Raw genomic sequence first — 15991 nt, forward strand, 5'->3', positions numbered from 1 at the left:
ACGAAGACGAGGAGGAAGAGGAGGAAGGTGGTGAGGATGGCGAGGGTGGCGAGGATGATGAGTAGGCCATCTCAGTTGTGCGAGGTTTGCTTCCGGCAGCCTGGGTACTGACTCGGTGCTTTGGGTGCACCGCTTTGTAACTACCACCCCCTTCGGCGCAACATATCGGCACACTGCTTCGCGCGAATGTGAACAATGGAACGAGAGAGAATAGAAAGGCAAAACAAATCCCATCCACGTAGACGGAACAGTTCCAAAGCAGTCCCTCGACTCAATCTGGCCTTCTACCTTATCCAAACTAAACTAACGTGAGCACCATCTTACCTTTTCGCCGCCCCTCGACCTCGCCCTCGCCCTCCCCTGCCGGACCCTCTCTCCCTTTCGGCGAGAATGATTGGCTTGCAGTCCTCGCAATACCACTTGACCGCCTCGTCCGGTGGCTCTCTCAGATCCGTGCATCCCAAATGGAACCACTCGCGCGCGCAGAGTTCGTTGTCGCAAGCGATCATCTCGCCGTAACTCCCACGATTGCAGTAGCAGTATTTCGGCTCGTCGGGGTCGTCGGGGTCGCCAGGCTCCTCGGATTCGTCGTCCTCCTCAAGTTCCTCGTCGAACTCTTGGTCATTGCCGACGGGTGCAGCGTCAGGCTCCAGGTCTGGTAGTGCGGGGGAATCGGCGTGCTCGGCTTTCCCATCCACCTCGACTATCACTGCATCTTCTCCTACCTTCTCCTCGTCTTCTTCGAAGGCCGGGGGAGAGGAGATGGGGGCGAGGTTGCCCGTGCCTCGCCGGGAACGCGGTGGCTGTCGTTTTAAAGGCGAGCGGGAAGCGTGAGCCTCCTCTCGGTCCGCTCGTGTCTCCCCGTCAATGCTGTCGAGATCTTCATCCATATCGTCGTGCGGCTCTCTGCCCATATCAGGGCTACGGTTGAAAGGAGCAAGCTGCTTGACCAGATGACTGTTACTGGAGTTTCGTTTGTGCTGCCGCGCGCCCTGTGGCTCCGTGGAGCTCTCCTCTTGATTCCCACGCATGCTTCGGGTGCTCCGCGCGCGTATCAACGCAGGAATGTCGTTGAAGTTCTCTGCCTTTGGCGTGCCTGCAGTCGAGCCTCGACCAGCTTTGCCAGAGTTCGACGTCGACCGAGATGCGTGCATGGTGTCGGCCACGTGGCTCTCCACGGGCGCCAATTTGTCCTCCCGCTCAGTCGTGGCGTTGACGTGTTCGTGTTCAATCGTTTCGGGCGCGTCGGGCGGAGCTTTTCGCTTGCCGTTCGTCTTCTCACCGTTCGCTTTTGTCGCCACGACCGTCAGTCTTCCATCATCTTCGTCAGGCAGTCGTTCGTGCCTAAGGTTTGTGGCGGCACTATTCTGCCGCAGCCTCGCACTCTGCGCTCTCCCACTGGGCGGCTGTTCCACGCTTGCAGGGTTGAAGGAAGAGTGGAGTGGACTGCTGGCCAGCGCGGGGCTGCCTTGAGCGGAACCCACGCCCTTTCTCTTCGCAGACAACGGCGCAGGTTTGGCCTTTGGTACCTTTCTCCCAACGTCCTCTGCCGCCACACTTCGGGGTATCTCCCTGAGGCTCTTTGCCGACTTAGACGCGCCGCTCAGCGAACGCTCCATCCCCGGCGCTGCAAGACCTTTGTCCATCCTCCTCCTCTTGACTGGCTCACCGGCGGAAGAAGTGGTTAGCAGGTGTGCAGCCGCCTTGTTCCTGGCGGTCTTCGCGGTCGTCTTCCTCGGCCGCTCCTCGAAGTCCGAATCGACATGCTCCCTGCTCTTTCCTTTGTGTTTCTCTCGCGCCGTCTCGCGAACAGCGTCTCGCCGAGCTTGCGCAATATCCGATTCATGAATTGCGCTCGCTGCGGCGGCGAGACTGTTCGTCGCCGCCACATCTCTTCTGTTGGACGCTGCTGCGCCCGACTGCTTCTTTTGTCTGTTGTCACTGTATGCCCAGTGCGTCATGCTGCCTAGTCGAGCGTCTGCGCTGATCTCCTCGTCAATGTACGGCATGACCGAGTCCAGACGCGCAAGCTGTTGGGCAAGAACGCGGTTCGCTTCCGCTAGCACCACATTCTTCTCGTCCAAGTTGGGGAGGAGGTCATGCGTAAGCATACGCATTTCGTAGAATCGTGTGCGCTTCTCGACATCGTCTTCTCCTGCAGCGTGCGCCACGTCTTCTCCGTGCACGGAAGCCGGAACAGAAGTTGGGGCAGAGGCGTTATTCGCAATACCGTTCACCATGCTCGCGCTCGCGCTTCCAGTCGCACTGTTGTTCGCAGTGAAGCTCAACAAGCCCTGCCCGTCGGATGGCGCTGCATGGAGCGCACGAGCTCTTGACGGCACGGGGTATTGCATCAAGTTGTCCACCATCTCCCCGAGCTTCTCATTCGGCCCATGAATCTTGGCCTCGACCTCCTTCATGAGCGTGAACTGCCGGATGACCTCCTTTGGCAAGGCAGCGATGGCGTCGGAGAAAAATTGTAGGGCGGGAAAGAATCCATGCTCGTCGGCGCGTGCCAGGCCCTGCGAAGGTCGCGTTGCCCCGCCTGAGGGATCAGCATTGTCGTAGGGGCGGGCGTAGTAATTGGCGGGACGAGCGGCGTTGGCGCGCACGGCTCGACCTGAAGTCGTGCGTCGGGAGACAGCGCTGGGGTCGCTGACGGCCGTCGCTGCTGCCGGTTTCCGCACATTCATCGATGTGGGAGGCATTGTCTGAGGGGGTTGGCAGCGACGCGCCACGAAGTTGGGGGAGTGCGGTGGCGGCGGGGCAGGGCAGGGAGCAGGATGTTGGGTGGGCTACAGCATGATGGAAGAGAAGGTCAATCTGTCAGTGAAGACGGGGAGAATGGAGGATGTGACGGAGGTGGGTGATGTGGAAGTGAAGAGGGCAGCACCGAGCTGCAGCAGCACCTTTTTCGGCGCTCACGAGCAAGACCGGCTTACCTAATCCACAACTGGGGATTGGATGTGACGTCGGCTTAAGTAACCCCGAGGCTGGGCATCGCAGCAGCACAATCCAACGACAAAAAGAGAAGAGCGACCTGAGTATTGGAATTTGCAGGATGGCGCCAGCGAGTACTGCTAATAATCGATTCTAGCAAGACCGAAGCGGTTCCTGTCGCGAGCACGGTGTCGTTGGAAGTCATCGCAGTCTGTCAATGTGGGCCCGCAGCAGCGTTGCAGCATCATCACCACCGCGCAACTGTCTCCCAGCGAGTCTACAGTATGCCAACATGGTGTAGTCGCGACTTGTGGCCGTATGAAAGCCATGTTGCGACGCGTAGAAATGGAAAGCACTCTACCCCTATTGGGAAGAGACGCGTTTTCTACGCAGGGTTTAAATAAGACGGGAGCAGCCTTGACTCCCGCGCATTGCGTGCTGTCGTTGTTGAAAAGGGGCGCGGCCACATGGCCCAGCGGCTTCGGGGGCCTCCGCGAACTGGCAGGATTTGATGAGGACAGCCACTTGATCTTTCCCCGACGAGTACACGTAGGCGCTGTGCTGCACCCATTGCCCTCTCCAACACTCCATCTCCTCTCGTGGTCGTTGCCTCTCGTCGTTGGGAGCGTGTAGAGGGGAAGCGGCAGGCGCCGAGCGCCCCTGGAACAACCCCTGGCGCCCCCAGCCGTCCGACCGCTTTGGGTAAGGCAACGGGCGTCAAAAGGCGGGAGTAGCGGCGCCGTTGCGTGTTTTTGACCGAACCTTATTAGTTGACCTCACGGACATGGGTGAGGCACTGACGACCTGCCTGATCTTGTCACTCCCCACCCCTCTGGGTGCAGCATTCTGTCCACCCTCGCCGCTCGCCGCTCGACCTCCCCTTCCATTCACATAACATCACACCGCGCCCACGTCCGACGGGCACGGCATCGGACGGCATCATGCAGGTCAATGGCTACCATCCCCCCCAGCAGCAATATGACCGCCGAGCCCCCCCTCGCCCCCGCTACTCCGACTACGACGGCTCCCATTACGATGGCTCGCACTACGACGGCTCGCGCTCTTCCGTCGCCTCGGCGAGGGATAGCAACGGCAACTGGCGCCCGCCGCACTTCATGCAGGGCGGCGACTTCAACGCCTTCGACTTCCACCACACCCCCGTCAATGAAGTCGCCACGCTGAACCTCGACACCACCTCCGCCCTCCGCACCCAGCACACCGACGGCGTTGCCCGTCACCTCCTCTACGAGACCGCCCTCATGGACACGCAGCACTACGAGATCCTGCGCATGGACGAGGTCGACTCGTTGAAAAAGGAGCTGGCGAGGCTCAACCCCCAAATCGATGCCATCCAGCGGAAGCTGGTGCTCGAAAGCAAGGTCCGAGACGCCGCCCAGAATCTACAACGCCTTTACTCCACCGACAAGCGTCCGGATACCTCCCAGAGCCCCGACAGTCCGCACAAGAAGAGGAGCAGCCTCCTTCCCGCCAGCAGAACGACGAATGGCGGCGCAAATGCCCCAGATTCCACCCGGCAGGCCGACATCGAGCTTGCAAAGAGCGTGAAGAAGGTCGACGATCTACATGCGCAGATGAAGCGGCTGCTGGACCGCAGGCAGGAGGTGGAGCGGCAACTTCTAAGGCACACGTCGGCTGTATTGGCGGAGGAGGCGAATCGCGTGGCGGAGTCTGCCGTGCCGGGTGTCGCAAATGGCCATCACTACGAACCTGAATACGACTCCCATTCCGCCGTCAATGACTTCGACGGCATTCGGGACATCCTCCACGGCAAGCCAGCGGGCGCTGCAGCGCAAAACTCCAGGCAGTACGAACAGCAGCTGGCCGCCATGCAAGGTCGATTGGAACAACTCAATTCCCAGCTTCGAAACGTCATCATTGAGGCAGGGCAGACACTAGGTAAAGCGCCGGCTGCAGAAGTCGGGCTGGACCAGAGGGAGAATCAAGATGGGAGGATCGAGAATTGTTTCGCAAGGCTCGAGCAGAACCTGCGCACCTTGGAACACCAACAGCGCGGTTATCGAGAGGTCGAGGAACAAAACTTGCACACTCTCGAGCAGTTGGAGCGCGATGCGAAGGCAGTCGAAGAGCAGATGCACGGCGTAAATCATCAGCTCCACACGGCCATGCTCCAGGCCTCCGATGATCACGCTGGTCCTGCTGTACAGGACCCTCCTGCCGCGGGTGGCCACGGCTACCAAGACCAGCTCCAATATATGGAGGATGGTTTGACTACCTTGGACCGACTACTCCAGCAACGTGGCAATCCGGCGGAACTCGCAGATGCTCAAGCAAAGGTGGCGGAACTGTCCAAGAAGACCAGCGACTATGACGACACGCTTGCGGGGCTTTGGGATATCATCCAACTCAATGGTGCCGGCGCAAGTGAACAAGATGAAGCGAACGTGGCAGTCACGACCACGAAGGAGTCGTTCTCTCTTTCGGCCTTTAAAGCACGAGTGCAGCGTCTGTACGAGCATGCCCAAGCCGCACGTGAGCAGCACGACATACTTCGCCGACAGGTCTCGCAACAGCGAGAATTGAGTGGGAAATCGGACCTGGAGAAGGACCGACAAATCGCCGAAATCCAAGGGCGACACGATCAGCTCGCTTCAGACCACGGCGCTGTACAGCAGGAGCTGGCTAATCTCATTGTCCAGCACGAACAGACTTCTACCGATGCGGGTCAATCTCGCTCCGAGCTCATGAAAGTCATGGACGAGATTGAGCAAATGCGGCGGACCGTCGAGCAGATGAGGGAGAACGAGGGCGCTGCGGAGACCAAACATGGCGAAATGCATCACAACATGGAGAAGTTGGAGTCGGAGATTGTGCGACTCACCACGGAACTGACAATGGCAAGAGCCGAGCTAGACGGCGCGTATGGCACTCGTGCCGAGAGAGCTGGCGCCCAGGCGGCCGAAGTAGAATCTCTCAACACGCGGAACAAGGACATGGAGTCGGAGCTGGAGCAAATGCGGGCCGAGTTGCAAGACATGGCCAACGAGTTCCAGGAAATGACGAAAGAGTCCATCGCGATGGAGAAGGAGCGCGCGCAGCTGGACGTCTTGATCGACAGTCTCAGAGACAAGTGCGACAGTCTCGAGGCTTCATTGAACGACGAGAGAGTGGCGCGCATTGGATTGCAGAAATCGGAGGAGAAGGAAGCGCGCAGTATGCTTGTGCTGAAGCAGGAGTTCAAGAAGATGATGAGGGAGCAGAGGGCCGAAGGGGCCAAGTTATTGAGGGTAAGTGACGCGACTCTGCACGACGGTCCTTCCATCTTTGCTAACATGACTGTTATAGGCCGAGCAGGAAGAACGACGAAGACTCGAGGCCGAAATGAGGAAATTGAGACAGGCGGGCGGACCTTTGCGCAAGCCTTTGCAGACGAGTAGCGGGACGACTACGCCTGCATGATTGCCGCGCCTGGCAATTTGGACCTGGGGGGAGAACTCGCGGGATTAGGGACATTGGGCATTCATTCACATGGCGACGAATTGGCGCCGAACATCGCACGGGTGCGATTTGGCATGGGATGTGCATGCACGGAAGCCCCATATACATACAGGGGCGTTTGGAGGGATCTTGCTGAGATTACATTGGCATATGCTTGGGCAAAGTTTATGTAGACGGCCGAAGGGCAAATAAAATGAGACCTATGGTGGCGCTTCAAGTCACTACCGGGGCCAGATGTTTGCGTGTACATGGCTCGGAGAGCACTAGTCTGCGGTCCAAGTCGAGTTTCTTGGGCACTGTGCGATAGATGGATTTTCGTGACGAATTTGCTAGGCTAGGTGCGGTCGTTTGAGACGACTCACAATCAAACAGTCCAAAGCGAACGGATTGCCACGCCTTCTTATTGGATCAACGGCTCGACCTGAATCCTGTCAATGCTATCCCGGTGATGAGGCGGAATGGTGGTTGAGCTTACCTTCCAGGGGTTGTTGAGCTCGAAACCCGCCGGGGCTTTCACGTTGTCTGTTTGTCCCCGTAACCAGCCTGTGAGTCGACGATCTCTCTCCATCACTATGACGAGGTGTCAGATGCCTGTACTTCACGTCCGCGTGGGAAGATGCCGCAGCGTGTTGGACCGAATGGAAGGGGAAAGCACGCACTCTGCCTGTCCCATGCGTCGATGGAATGCCGCGGCCGTTTGCCGCCGTTTTGCATGTTTTTAACCTTTGTCAAGGCGCCACCCGTGATGCCGAACATCTGTTTCCACTCTTTAGCTGCTGTGTCTGACTGGCGGTGGCGGGCAGGCGGTTCCGGGGGTTCTTACGCCTATCTATGTACGGTGTTAGCCTGCGGTTGTCGAACGAAGCGAGGGGGTCAATTGGGGTGGAGGACGTACCATGATCGCATACGGGAGCAGGGTCTCGAATGGGACGCCCATATTGGCGAGTCGGTGTGCGGAAACTCAGCGCGTCGTGCGCAATCCTGGGAATGGGTGAGGTGAGGGCGTGCTGCAGAGAGGAGAGGTCATTGCCGGATGGGCGGCGGCATCGCGAGTCGGCGCTGTCGTAGAGTCTTGGCATTCGGGACGGCCCGTCTATCCGTACACGACAGGACTTGAGGACGGACCTCGTCTCGTCCACTTCTCACATGCTCCCACTTTATCTTGCCTTCCACCTCCTGCTATCACCTTCGTCGCTCGCTCACTTCCACGACCACGGTGAAGCGAGTCCACGTGAGTGAAAGCCGGGGGAAGGTATTCACCGCTCAGTATCACACGATCCGCCTGGAGCAGCAACGCCAGCCAAATCGTCCACCTTGACTCGCCTGGAGCTCTTTGTTGAATCCTCCAGGCTCACACATCCGACTCGACATAACTTTGCGAGGGCTACGCGGATAATAATGTCGCTCGCAAACTCTCTCTCCAAGTTTCGTAGCGAGATATCCGACGCTGCTGCGCGGAACGCACAATATTCTCGCCCACCATCCAACAACCCCGCCTCTCGTTCAAGCACTTCAAAGGCCGGAAGCGACAACAACAAGCGCGCTCACGAAGTTGCCTTCGCTCCTGCTCCTGCTACCGTGGCACCAGCCGGCCATGCAGGGACGGAACTCCTCACACAAGTCTTCAACGCGGTGAAATATCTCAAAGAGAAGGAGAGCAAGCCGGTCACTTTCGACAACCTGATCGGCTATCTCAGTCTTCCCAACGATGCGCAAAAGAACATTCCTCTCATCAAGCGCGCCCTCCTGCAGCATGAACGCGTGGACTACATCTCCAAAGCGGAGAGCGGGATGGGAAAGGAAGGGTTCAAATACCGCCCTTTCCACCCCGTCACGAACGCCGAAGAACTGAAGTCCTACCTCGCGATCCAACCCACCGCGCAAGGCATCTTTGTCAAAGACCTCAAAGATGGCTGGCCAGACTGTGTACCCGCCATAGACCAGCTCGAACGAGAGGGCTTCCTCCTCGTCGCGCGCAACAAGAAAGACAACGCACCCAAGACCGTCTGGCCCGACTCACCCACCTACCACATTCTCAATTCAGTCACGCAAATGCCACAAAAGGTTGACGCCGAGTTTGTCGAGGTGTGGGCAAAGACGAAGCTACCCGCCAGTGAAATCGAGATCCGAAACGAGCTGGAGAGGGCGGGCTTGGTGCCTACCAGCCAGGTGAAGGAGGTGAAGCGATTCGACGTCAAGAGGAAGGAAAAGAGGAGGATCAATCGGAAGGGCGGCAAGACTACTAACAGTCATATGCTGGGTATCCTGAAAGATTATTCCAAGAAGTAGCGAGGTCGTGAGCACACTGATGACTTAGCGATGGTGTTGGGGTAACAATCGTCACTTTGCGGACTTGGAAGATCATAGCCGGTCCACTGATTGGAATTAAGTACGAAAATTGATAAATGTTTTCAATTCCAAGGCCAAACATGGTTGCGTATACACATAGCTAGTGTGCCCGTGGAGACACAGAACGGTGACACAGACATCTCCATGGTCCCCTTCGTTCTCTCGATCAGCAACGTCCGACAAAGCCATATCGCCGAGCCCTTCTCGTTCGGCCCTGCCTTCAATTGGTTAACTCGAACAGTCGCGAGCCAAAAGTCTCGGTGAACCATTCCTCCAGGTTGTCAGGAGCTGTATGTGTCTCTGCTCTTGGGGCAGACACTGCTGCTGCAGAAACAGCTTCCAACGGCGTGACGGAATCGAGGATGTCAGCTTGCATCTTTACATCCGTCGTCGGCTGCAGCGAGGAGTCTCTTTTCTGTCTCTTCGAACATGAGATGACACCAACGCCAGCTTCGCTCAAATCATCTTCTGCGGAACGTTTCTGCGTGGTCGAGGTGAGAGTGTCTCCCAGCCCAGTCTCCCACGTATTGTAGAGATCGCTGAGAAAGAGCTTCGGACTGGATTTTTCATCGTACTTGGCACCAGCCGCACTTTGAGCTTGAGCTGGCTCTGTAATCCCAGTGTCGTAGCCTGTGTACTCTGCTGTACCACGCTTCTTGAGACGCCCGGCACGAGTCAGATCAATCAACTCTTCTCCTGCATTGTCTGGGAAAGGCTGGTCGAATGCAAAGCTCTCATCGAAATCCTCGATCTCGTCCAGCATCTCCTCTTCACCGGCTCGAAAGTCGTCGCCGATGCCGTGCGATGCTCTACCCTTTTCGTGCGAGGAAGCAATGTCGTCGTTCACGTCGTCCAGACTGTTCGAGCTCCACAAGCCATCGTCAAGATCGTCGAATTGCAGTCCCCTCATCACGCTGCGCCCTCCTGAAACAAAGCTGAGCCGAGACTGCTTCGTCTTCGGCGACGAGGCGTTCGTATCGGTCCGGTCGTTAGCTCGAGCGCGGCCAAGAGTTGGTATCTTTGGCATCTTCGTCTTGACACTGTTGTGTAGATAATCCAAAGCATGAGCCTCTTTGGACTGGTGTCTCGCAGCAGGCCTTTCCTGAGATGATGTGCTCTTGGATTTGGGAATCGCGGGCTTGTTGGTAGGCATAGCTAGCCGCTTCTGTTTTGAATCCGCGATTGGCACAAGCTGCTTCCGATTTTCCTTTGCCTTTGGTGGTTTCGGTTGCTTGTCCAGTCCTTCTTGACAGCAACGATGCTTGCACTTGTTCTTGTCTTTGCAAGCATGATTGCACGCCCATTTACCGTTGGGCAGCTGCTGAGGCTCCCGGCTCGCATTCGCGCGATTCGGGGAGTCGGCATTCTGTCGATTCCGCTTTGATTGCGCTGATGTAGCACCGCTGAGATCTAGCTCATCGATGTCGACAAAGTCGTCGACCTCAGCACGGGCAAGATCGGCATCGTCGATGTCTCCGTCGCCGAATTCGTCATTCTGGGTCTGTGTGGAGTCCTTGGTCAACCGCAACTGATTTTTGGTGGAAGAGCGCGCGTGGCTAGCAGCTAGGTTGCCAGCTCGTTCATCTCGGTCTTCTGCAGCCTTTGGCGACGGAAACGAGGAAGCTGGAACATGGAGTTTCAGGACCGCATGCCGCAAAGTACCAGCAATGCCGTCGCACATGACATATGCACGAATGGATTGAGTCGGAGTTGTCAGATTGGCGTTGATCGGGACGTCGTGACCTTTCTTCAGCATCTTTGCACTCATTCGCACGAAGTGAAGCAACTTGTCGTCAGAGGTCTCGACCAGCAAGCAAGCATACACTGCCTTTCGTTGGAACTTCTCAGGTACGTTTTCATTCATGAATCCCACATCGGCCTTGAGCTTCACAGTCACGTACTCACCTGGGCGAATGAAAGGCTCACCCATCATTTCCAAAGAGACACGAAGTTTTGGAAACGCTCTTGCTTTCTGCTGGAGCTGCGTACCGTAAGGGGGATTGCGAGAGAGAGCACGCTCGATGTGATGCGCATCAGTGAGCTCTAGCTCATCGATCGATGAGATCCCTGCATTGACAAGCTTGCGGACAGTGACCATGCCAACACCGTCCAGCTGCGTCACATGCAGGGGCGAGTCGTCCCAAACTTTCGCTCCAAGGCTCCGAGCAAGCATGAGGGCGTTTCGTGTTGACACTGAGTCTTCAAGATAGAGCTTGCAGTCAACGATACATCTCACCAGACGAGTTGCGTGCTGAAAGATGGTAGCCTTGGCACTAGTGAAGTCGAACTTCTGTTCCTCTGCAGAAAGTTCAACCCCTCCCAGGGTGGACTGGATAACGAGGGACACTTTGTGCGCGGGGAGATCCAGATTTACCGGGATTGGATACTTGATCGAGTTGTTCTGGTTCAAGGTCTTGTAGCTGGCTTTCTCCTCAGAGCGGAATCGCATGTCTTTGAACTCTGCAGCTTGTGAGATGGCAGACAAGATCTCGGAGACCTTTGCTTTTGCAGGCAAGGCTACAAAGGTCTTCATGGTATCGAACTGAACGTAATACCGGGCCATGGCATCTCCGAATTCGGTGCATTGGAGGTTCGGGGACGCCGCAACAAGATCGTTGTCCGAAAGCAAGGCCAAGGCTTTGCCGCAGATAGTCTCCAAGCGTTCGTCGAGATTCCGGCCGGGGGCATCTCCTTCGATCTGATAGTGTTCTGGATTGACTTGGAGTCGGACGTAGAGAAACGTGCCCATCAGCCACCTCTTTGCCGATGGAACGTCGATGATCGTTCCAAGTCCAATCTCGGAGTTCAAATGGTCGATCAGGTTGCGATGAAGGCTGAGATGGTTAGTCTGCGGACGCTGCACCGACGACATGCTGTGGATTCTCACCAGCTCTCCAGTACTTCCTGACCCGCAACCATCGTCTCGTAATATTGCACTCGTGGCAGGCGTGTCATGATGACAGCCACGGCACTATCATCGAACTGCGGACGTCCGGCGCGACCAAGCATTTGCATGATTTCGAGATCCGAGTATTCCTTACAGCCGCCAGCAGCAGGGTTTTGATAGGCGACAGTGTTCTTGATGATGACCATGTGACAAGGCAAGTTGACGCCCACGGCCAGAGTAGACGTGCAGCAGATGACATTGATCTCCCCGGTGAGATAACCACCCTCCACAGCAGCTCGGTCTTCGGGGCTCAAACCCGCGTGGTGGAATGCTACCCCAGTCGCGATGGCGTCTGCTCGTAGTCAGTTATGCGCACAATGTCAAACGCTCATGGATGCTCACCCATCAATTCCTTGTTCGCCACGACCAACCGTTTCCGCGGCGCAGTCCAGTACCGTTCACGTGCTGCACTCGAGCTCCACCACTTGGACAGCACCTTGGCAGTCTCGACACAAGAACCGCGAGTAAAGCAGAATACCATGATTGGCTTGCGCTGCGACCACTTGCTGATAATTGCCGGGAGTTTCCCATTGAGGCTTTTTTCAAACGCGAAATCGTTCGGTCCGGTGTGATAGCCACAGACATGCTTCTGGAGTCGAACTGGACGATATTCCTCGCCAAATCGTTGTCGAACGGCTGGTACATCAGGTTCTACTGCATCCTTTCCCAGCCAGATCGCAATGTCTTGAGAGTTCGGCACTGTGGCACTCAGCGCGATGAAACGTACACCAGATCCAACAGACTTCATCCGAGACACTCCTGCCTCAAGTGTCGCACCCCTCTCCTCTTTCAAAATGTGCACTTCGTCGATGAGGAAGAGCTTCACCATTTGCATAAGCTTCTGGTGGTCTTTCCACTTGCGGGTCACGCTGTCCCATTTCTCTGGGGTGGTGATGATGATCTGTGCGTGCTGTACATTATGCAACTGTGCATGCTCGGTGTCACCCGTTAGTTCTGCACACTTCAAGTCCAATGGCGCAAACTTCTTCTCCCAGTCTCTTTGGCGTTCAGCGCACAGCGATTTCGTTGGGGCCTGGTATACAATCTTGAAGCTTCCGTTCGCCGAGCTGTTGGCGAGACGACAGATGGCGAGCTCCAGCACCGCTGTCTTGCCGCTACCAGTGGGTGCTGACAGCACGAAATTGTTGTTCGAGTGGTAAATGGTGTCAAAGCACTTGGATTGCACGGCGTTGAACAGCGGGAAGAGGAATATTGAACGGAAGCGGTCCGGTAGCGTGTGCGTGGAAACCAGGTCGATGCCTTGCACCACGGGCGGATTGTGTTTCGGTCGATGAGTCACCAAGGCGGACTGAGGTGGTTGCCGGGAAGGTTGAGCAGGCTCATGCTGCGATCGATGCGCCATGTGCGAGGGGTTGTGTGAATCCTCCACCTTACTCGACTCACGGCGACCACGGTGCATTGTTTCGTTTGTAGACTGCTGCTCGAACAGGGTTGATTGAAATGCTCTTCCATATTCCACAGGCCTGGATTGGCGTTGGCGGGCGCTGATTGTGGGGGAGGAGGGAATCTGTTGATTGAATGGAGAGGAAGTCGAAGATTCGCGAAATGGAAGGCCGGTGGAAATGTTCGAGGGGCACTCCACGGCGCGATATGGAGCACAGCGCGGTGGAGATGTGTAGTAGGACTCAACGGCGAACGGTGGAGCTCGCGCGGATGTAGATGCTAGAGGCACTCCGGCACCTCTGTGAGTCGCTTGTCGGTTCCAACTGCCCTGGTCTGCGAGGCGATGCAGCTGCTCATCTGGACATCTTCAGCATAAGTCTGTGCATGTTTGACAGTCCCGGCGACTCACCGATAGAGTTGAAACCCATCGACTCATCGGCAAAAGCGTCTTGCATATCACCGTAGCCATGATGGTGGTCGGCTATTCCATGCCGAGTAGCGTCGTGCTCATCGAAGCGGTGGAAGTTCTGACCGCCGTGCCGTCGATGCATGAAGTCGTCCATCGCCCTGCAATCCACCGGAGCCAAACAGAGTCGAGTTGAGGATGACGCCGCCGACGAAGACAAGGGGGAGGAGTCAAAGAGAGAAAGGCTTAAGCTCACCTCAATCAGGCAGAGATTTAGGCATCATACCGCTGTCACAAGGAAGAGTGATGAAAGAGGAAGTCGCGAATGGCGAGGCTTCACATGGGGAAAGAGCGGGATCACGTGCATGATCACGTGCACCTCCACCCAACAGCTTTGATGCACGCAGACTCCTTACCTTACCTTACCTGCCTATGATCCAAGCGGGATATGTTGAAAAGGCGGAAATAGTCATAGACTCAGGGTCTATGGAATCGTTGCTGCATATCGGAGGGGTAAGGGTATCATTGCCGTCCGTCTCTATTGCTCTCGCTTTGCCTGCCGCGAGTCCGGACTCTTCAGTTTGTGAGGCAGCCGTTCCACAGTGGGCGTCGTGGGCCGGCTGGTGGAGAGGGCTTCGCCTCGCAATGCGGGTTTGGAAGGAGTGGCGGCCGGAGCCAGGGCAAAATACGAGCCTTGCTCCTTTCCTTTCTCGGACGCCGGCATCCGGATCTCGGGCGCCTTTGGCTGCTCGCCATCGACGCCCGCATTGTACAGGTACGTGGCCAAGAGCACAACCGTGGTGCCGGCAAGGTACTGCATCGCATTAGTCACCGTGCGTGGTTCACAAGCAATCAGCGTGACGTACGAGTGGGGTAATTTCAAAGTCGAAGAAGAAGACGCTGGCGAGAAAGCTCAGCAGAATGGAGATGCTCGTGGCAAAGCTCTTTGCAATGTTGTCGGCGAACTTGACCACAAACGCCACCAGCACTCCGCCGGCGGATTGCAGTAGAATGGCGGCCCACACGACCCAGTTGTACCCGGCAAAGAAGCCGTGCCTGGAAATGTGCTCTCCATCCTTGAACATGACGCCGATGAACAGCGCGGGCCAGAGGGAGTAGAAGGAGAGCTGCACGTTCCTGATCCACACCGAGCTTCCGTACTCGCTCTTGGGATGCTTGAGGATTTTCTCAAAGTACACGCTCGCCAGGCCCGAGATGAAGCAGGCAATCGTCACCAATGCGAGGCCAAAGGAGGGGTAAAGCTCGGGGTTGGCATCGGCGAAATCTTTGTCAATACCCTGGTAGGTCGCCGAGCGCTTGCCAATCACGCCTGCAACCCCGTCGGCCAAGGCGGGGGAGTCGCGGATGCTGCGAGGCTGGATGCCTCTGCGGAGGTCTTTGATGGTGAGGGACGCGGTATAGGAAGCGCTCCCCGGGATGTGGATGATGGCGACGCCTAGCATGAGCAGCAACAAAGACAACCACCTCCGCCCTGACAGCACTCTACCCAGCAACAGCACGCTGAAGATGGCGGTGCTGAGAATCTTCAACTGGCTCGTGACCTGAAAGGTCGCAGCATCGAGATTGCCAATGGCCACGTACTGCAGGCTGTTCTGCAGGGTATAAAGGACGGCAGGGATGGCCATTCTCCAGCTGTCGCCAGTGAACACCGCTCTTCCCACTTCCCAAAACAACGCGGTGGCGGTGGAGGTGTCCGGGGTGCGAGGGTTGGTTGCAATGTCGTAGAGGGCCATGGTCAGGCAGATGGCAAGCTTGATGACTTCGTTCAGGAAAACGGCAGTCGAGGGAAAGTATCGCCGGCCGTTGACCAGAGGCATGGTTCGAGAGTAGTGCATGACGAGGATGTGAATCGAAGATTGCAGCGTGAGCTGGCGAGGGAGAGTCAGGAGACAGAACTTGAGAGTGGTATAGGGCGAGGGGAACACCGACCGCGACCAAGGCAAGCTCTTTCATGCCTAACCCGACGACGCTCGCCGAACGTTTGAAGGACTGGACGGCCATGATGGGTAGGCCGGGAGCAGAAGACTGTGGTGAGATCAAGGAGAGGGCATTTCTGGCACGGGGTTGGAAGAGGGAGGGATGGAATGTGCCGTCGGGGCAGTGGATGGTGAAAGAGACGAGGGATAGGGAGAGGCGGAGGCAGACAATCGATCAATCAGATCAGGCAGCAAGCACGTCAAACGAATGAATGGACGAGTAGGGCGGTGTGGTGGGAGGTGCACATGACCGCGGTCGTCGGTCGAGGTGGATTTTAAAAAAGGCACATGCACGCATCGGTCAAACCCAAGCGAGCGCGCCAGTGCAAGGGTCAATCTGGGGATTGCAAAACGGCGGGTGGCTTGGTGGCCCTGCGCCAATAATACATATTCGATCGATGACATCGGTCATCTCAGGGAGGGATCTTGGATGAGGGAGATCTGAGACATGAACGCCGTCGACCCTGCTTC

The 15991-nt window shown here is 56.8% G+C and overlaps 4 protein-coding genes across 4 annotated transcripts; 1 reads left to right on the forward strand and 3 right to left on the reverse strand.

Moving 5' to 3' along the window:
- Window positions 1–398: 398 nt before the first annotated feature.
- On the reverse strand, window positions 399–560 carry BDY17DRAFT_233608 (uncharacterized protein; the record flags this gene model as incomplete). The annotated part of the gene is made up of 1 exon (XM_033730255.1): window positions 399–560. A coding segment is annotated over one exon (162 nt), but the record flags the coding sequence as incomplete, so codon positions are not given.
- A 6048-nt stretch (window positions 561–6608) lies between these two features.
- On the reverse strand, window positions 6609–7426 carry BDY17DRAFT_304706 (uncharacterized protein). Its single transcript, XM_033734758.1, has 4 exons — window positions 7313–7426; window positions 7077–7173; window positions 6893–6987; window positions 6609–6838 (listed from the first exon to the last, which is right to left on the reverse strand). The coding sequence occupies exons 1-4, from the start codon at window positions 7352–7354 to the stop codon at window positions 6818–6820; spliced, it is 255 nt and encodes an 84-aa protein (XP_033585505.1). The 5' UTR covers window positions 7355–7426; the 3' UTR covers window positions 6609–6817.
- A 135-nt stretch (window positions 7427–7561) lies between these two features.
- On the forward strand, window positions 7562–8814 carry BDY17DRAFT_304707 (uncharacterized protein). Its single transcript, XM_033734759.1, has one exon. The coding sequence runs from the start codon at window positions 7816–7818 to the stop codon at window positions 8704–8706; it is 891 nt and encodes a 296-aa protein (XP_033585506.1). The 5' UTR covers window positions 7562–7815; the 3' UTR covers window positions 8707–8814.
- A 172-nt stretch (window positions 8815–8986) lies between these two features.
- BDY17DRAFT_313549 (nucleotide-sugar transporter-domain-containing protein) lies at window positions 8987–15545 on the reverse strand (the record flags this gene model as incomplete). Its single annotated transcript, XM_033735721.1, has 8 exons — window positions 8987–11600; window positions 11654–12005; window positions 12056–13474; window positions 13527–13684; window positions 13950–14095; window positions 14125–14337; window positions 14390–15412; window positions 15474–15545. 8 exons carry the CDS (start codon window positions 15543–15545, stop codon window positions 8987–8989), a joined length of 5997 nt encoding a protein of 1998 aa, XP_033585507.1.
- Window positions 15546–15991: the final 446 nt, after the last annotated feature.

This window comes from Neohortaea acidophila (assembly GCF_010093505.1).
Source record: "Neohortaea acidophila strain CBS 113389 unplaced genomic scaffold BDY17scaffold_12, whole genome shotgun sequence".
Taxonomy (NCBI): domain Eukaryota; kingdom Fungi; phylum Ascomycota; class Dothideomycetes; order Mycosphaerellales; family Teratosphaeriaceae; genus Neohortaea; species Neohortaea acidophila.

What these genes read in the sequence shown, in the direction of transcription:
- BDY17DRAFT_304706 (XM_033734758.1), bottom strand. Translation starts at nt 7,354, where the DNA reads ATGGGCGTCCCATTCGAGACCCTGCTCCCGTATGCGATCATG. An exon ending in TGCTCCCGTATGCGATCATG is followed by an intron (nt 7,174 to 7,312) that starts GTACGTCCTCCA and finishes GAGTGGAAACAG; the next exon opens with ATGTTCGGCATCACGGGTGG. An exon ending in AGCTCAACAACCCCTGGAAG is followed by an intron (nt 6,839 to 6,892) that starts GTAAGCTCAACC and finishes GACAGGATTCAG; the next exon opens with GTCGAGCCGTTGATCCAATA.
- BDY17DRAFT_304707 (XM_033734759.1), top strand. Translation starts at nt 7,816, where the DNA reads ATGTCGCTCGCAAACTCTCTCTCCAAGTTTCGTAGCGAGATATCCGAC.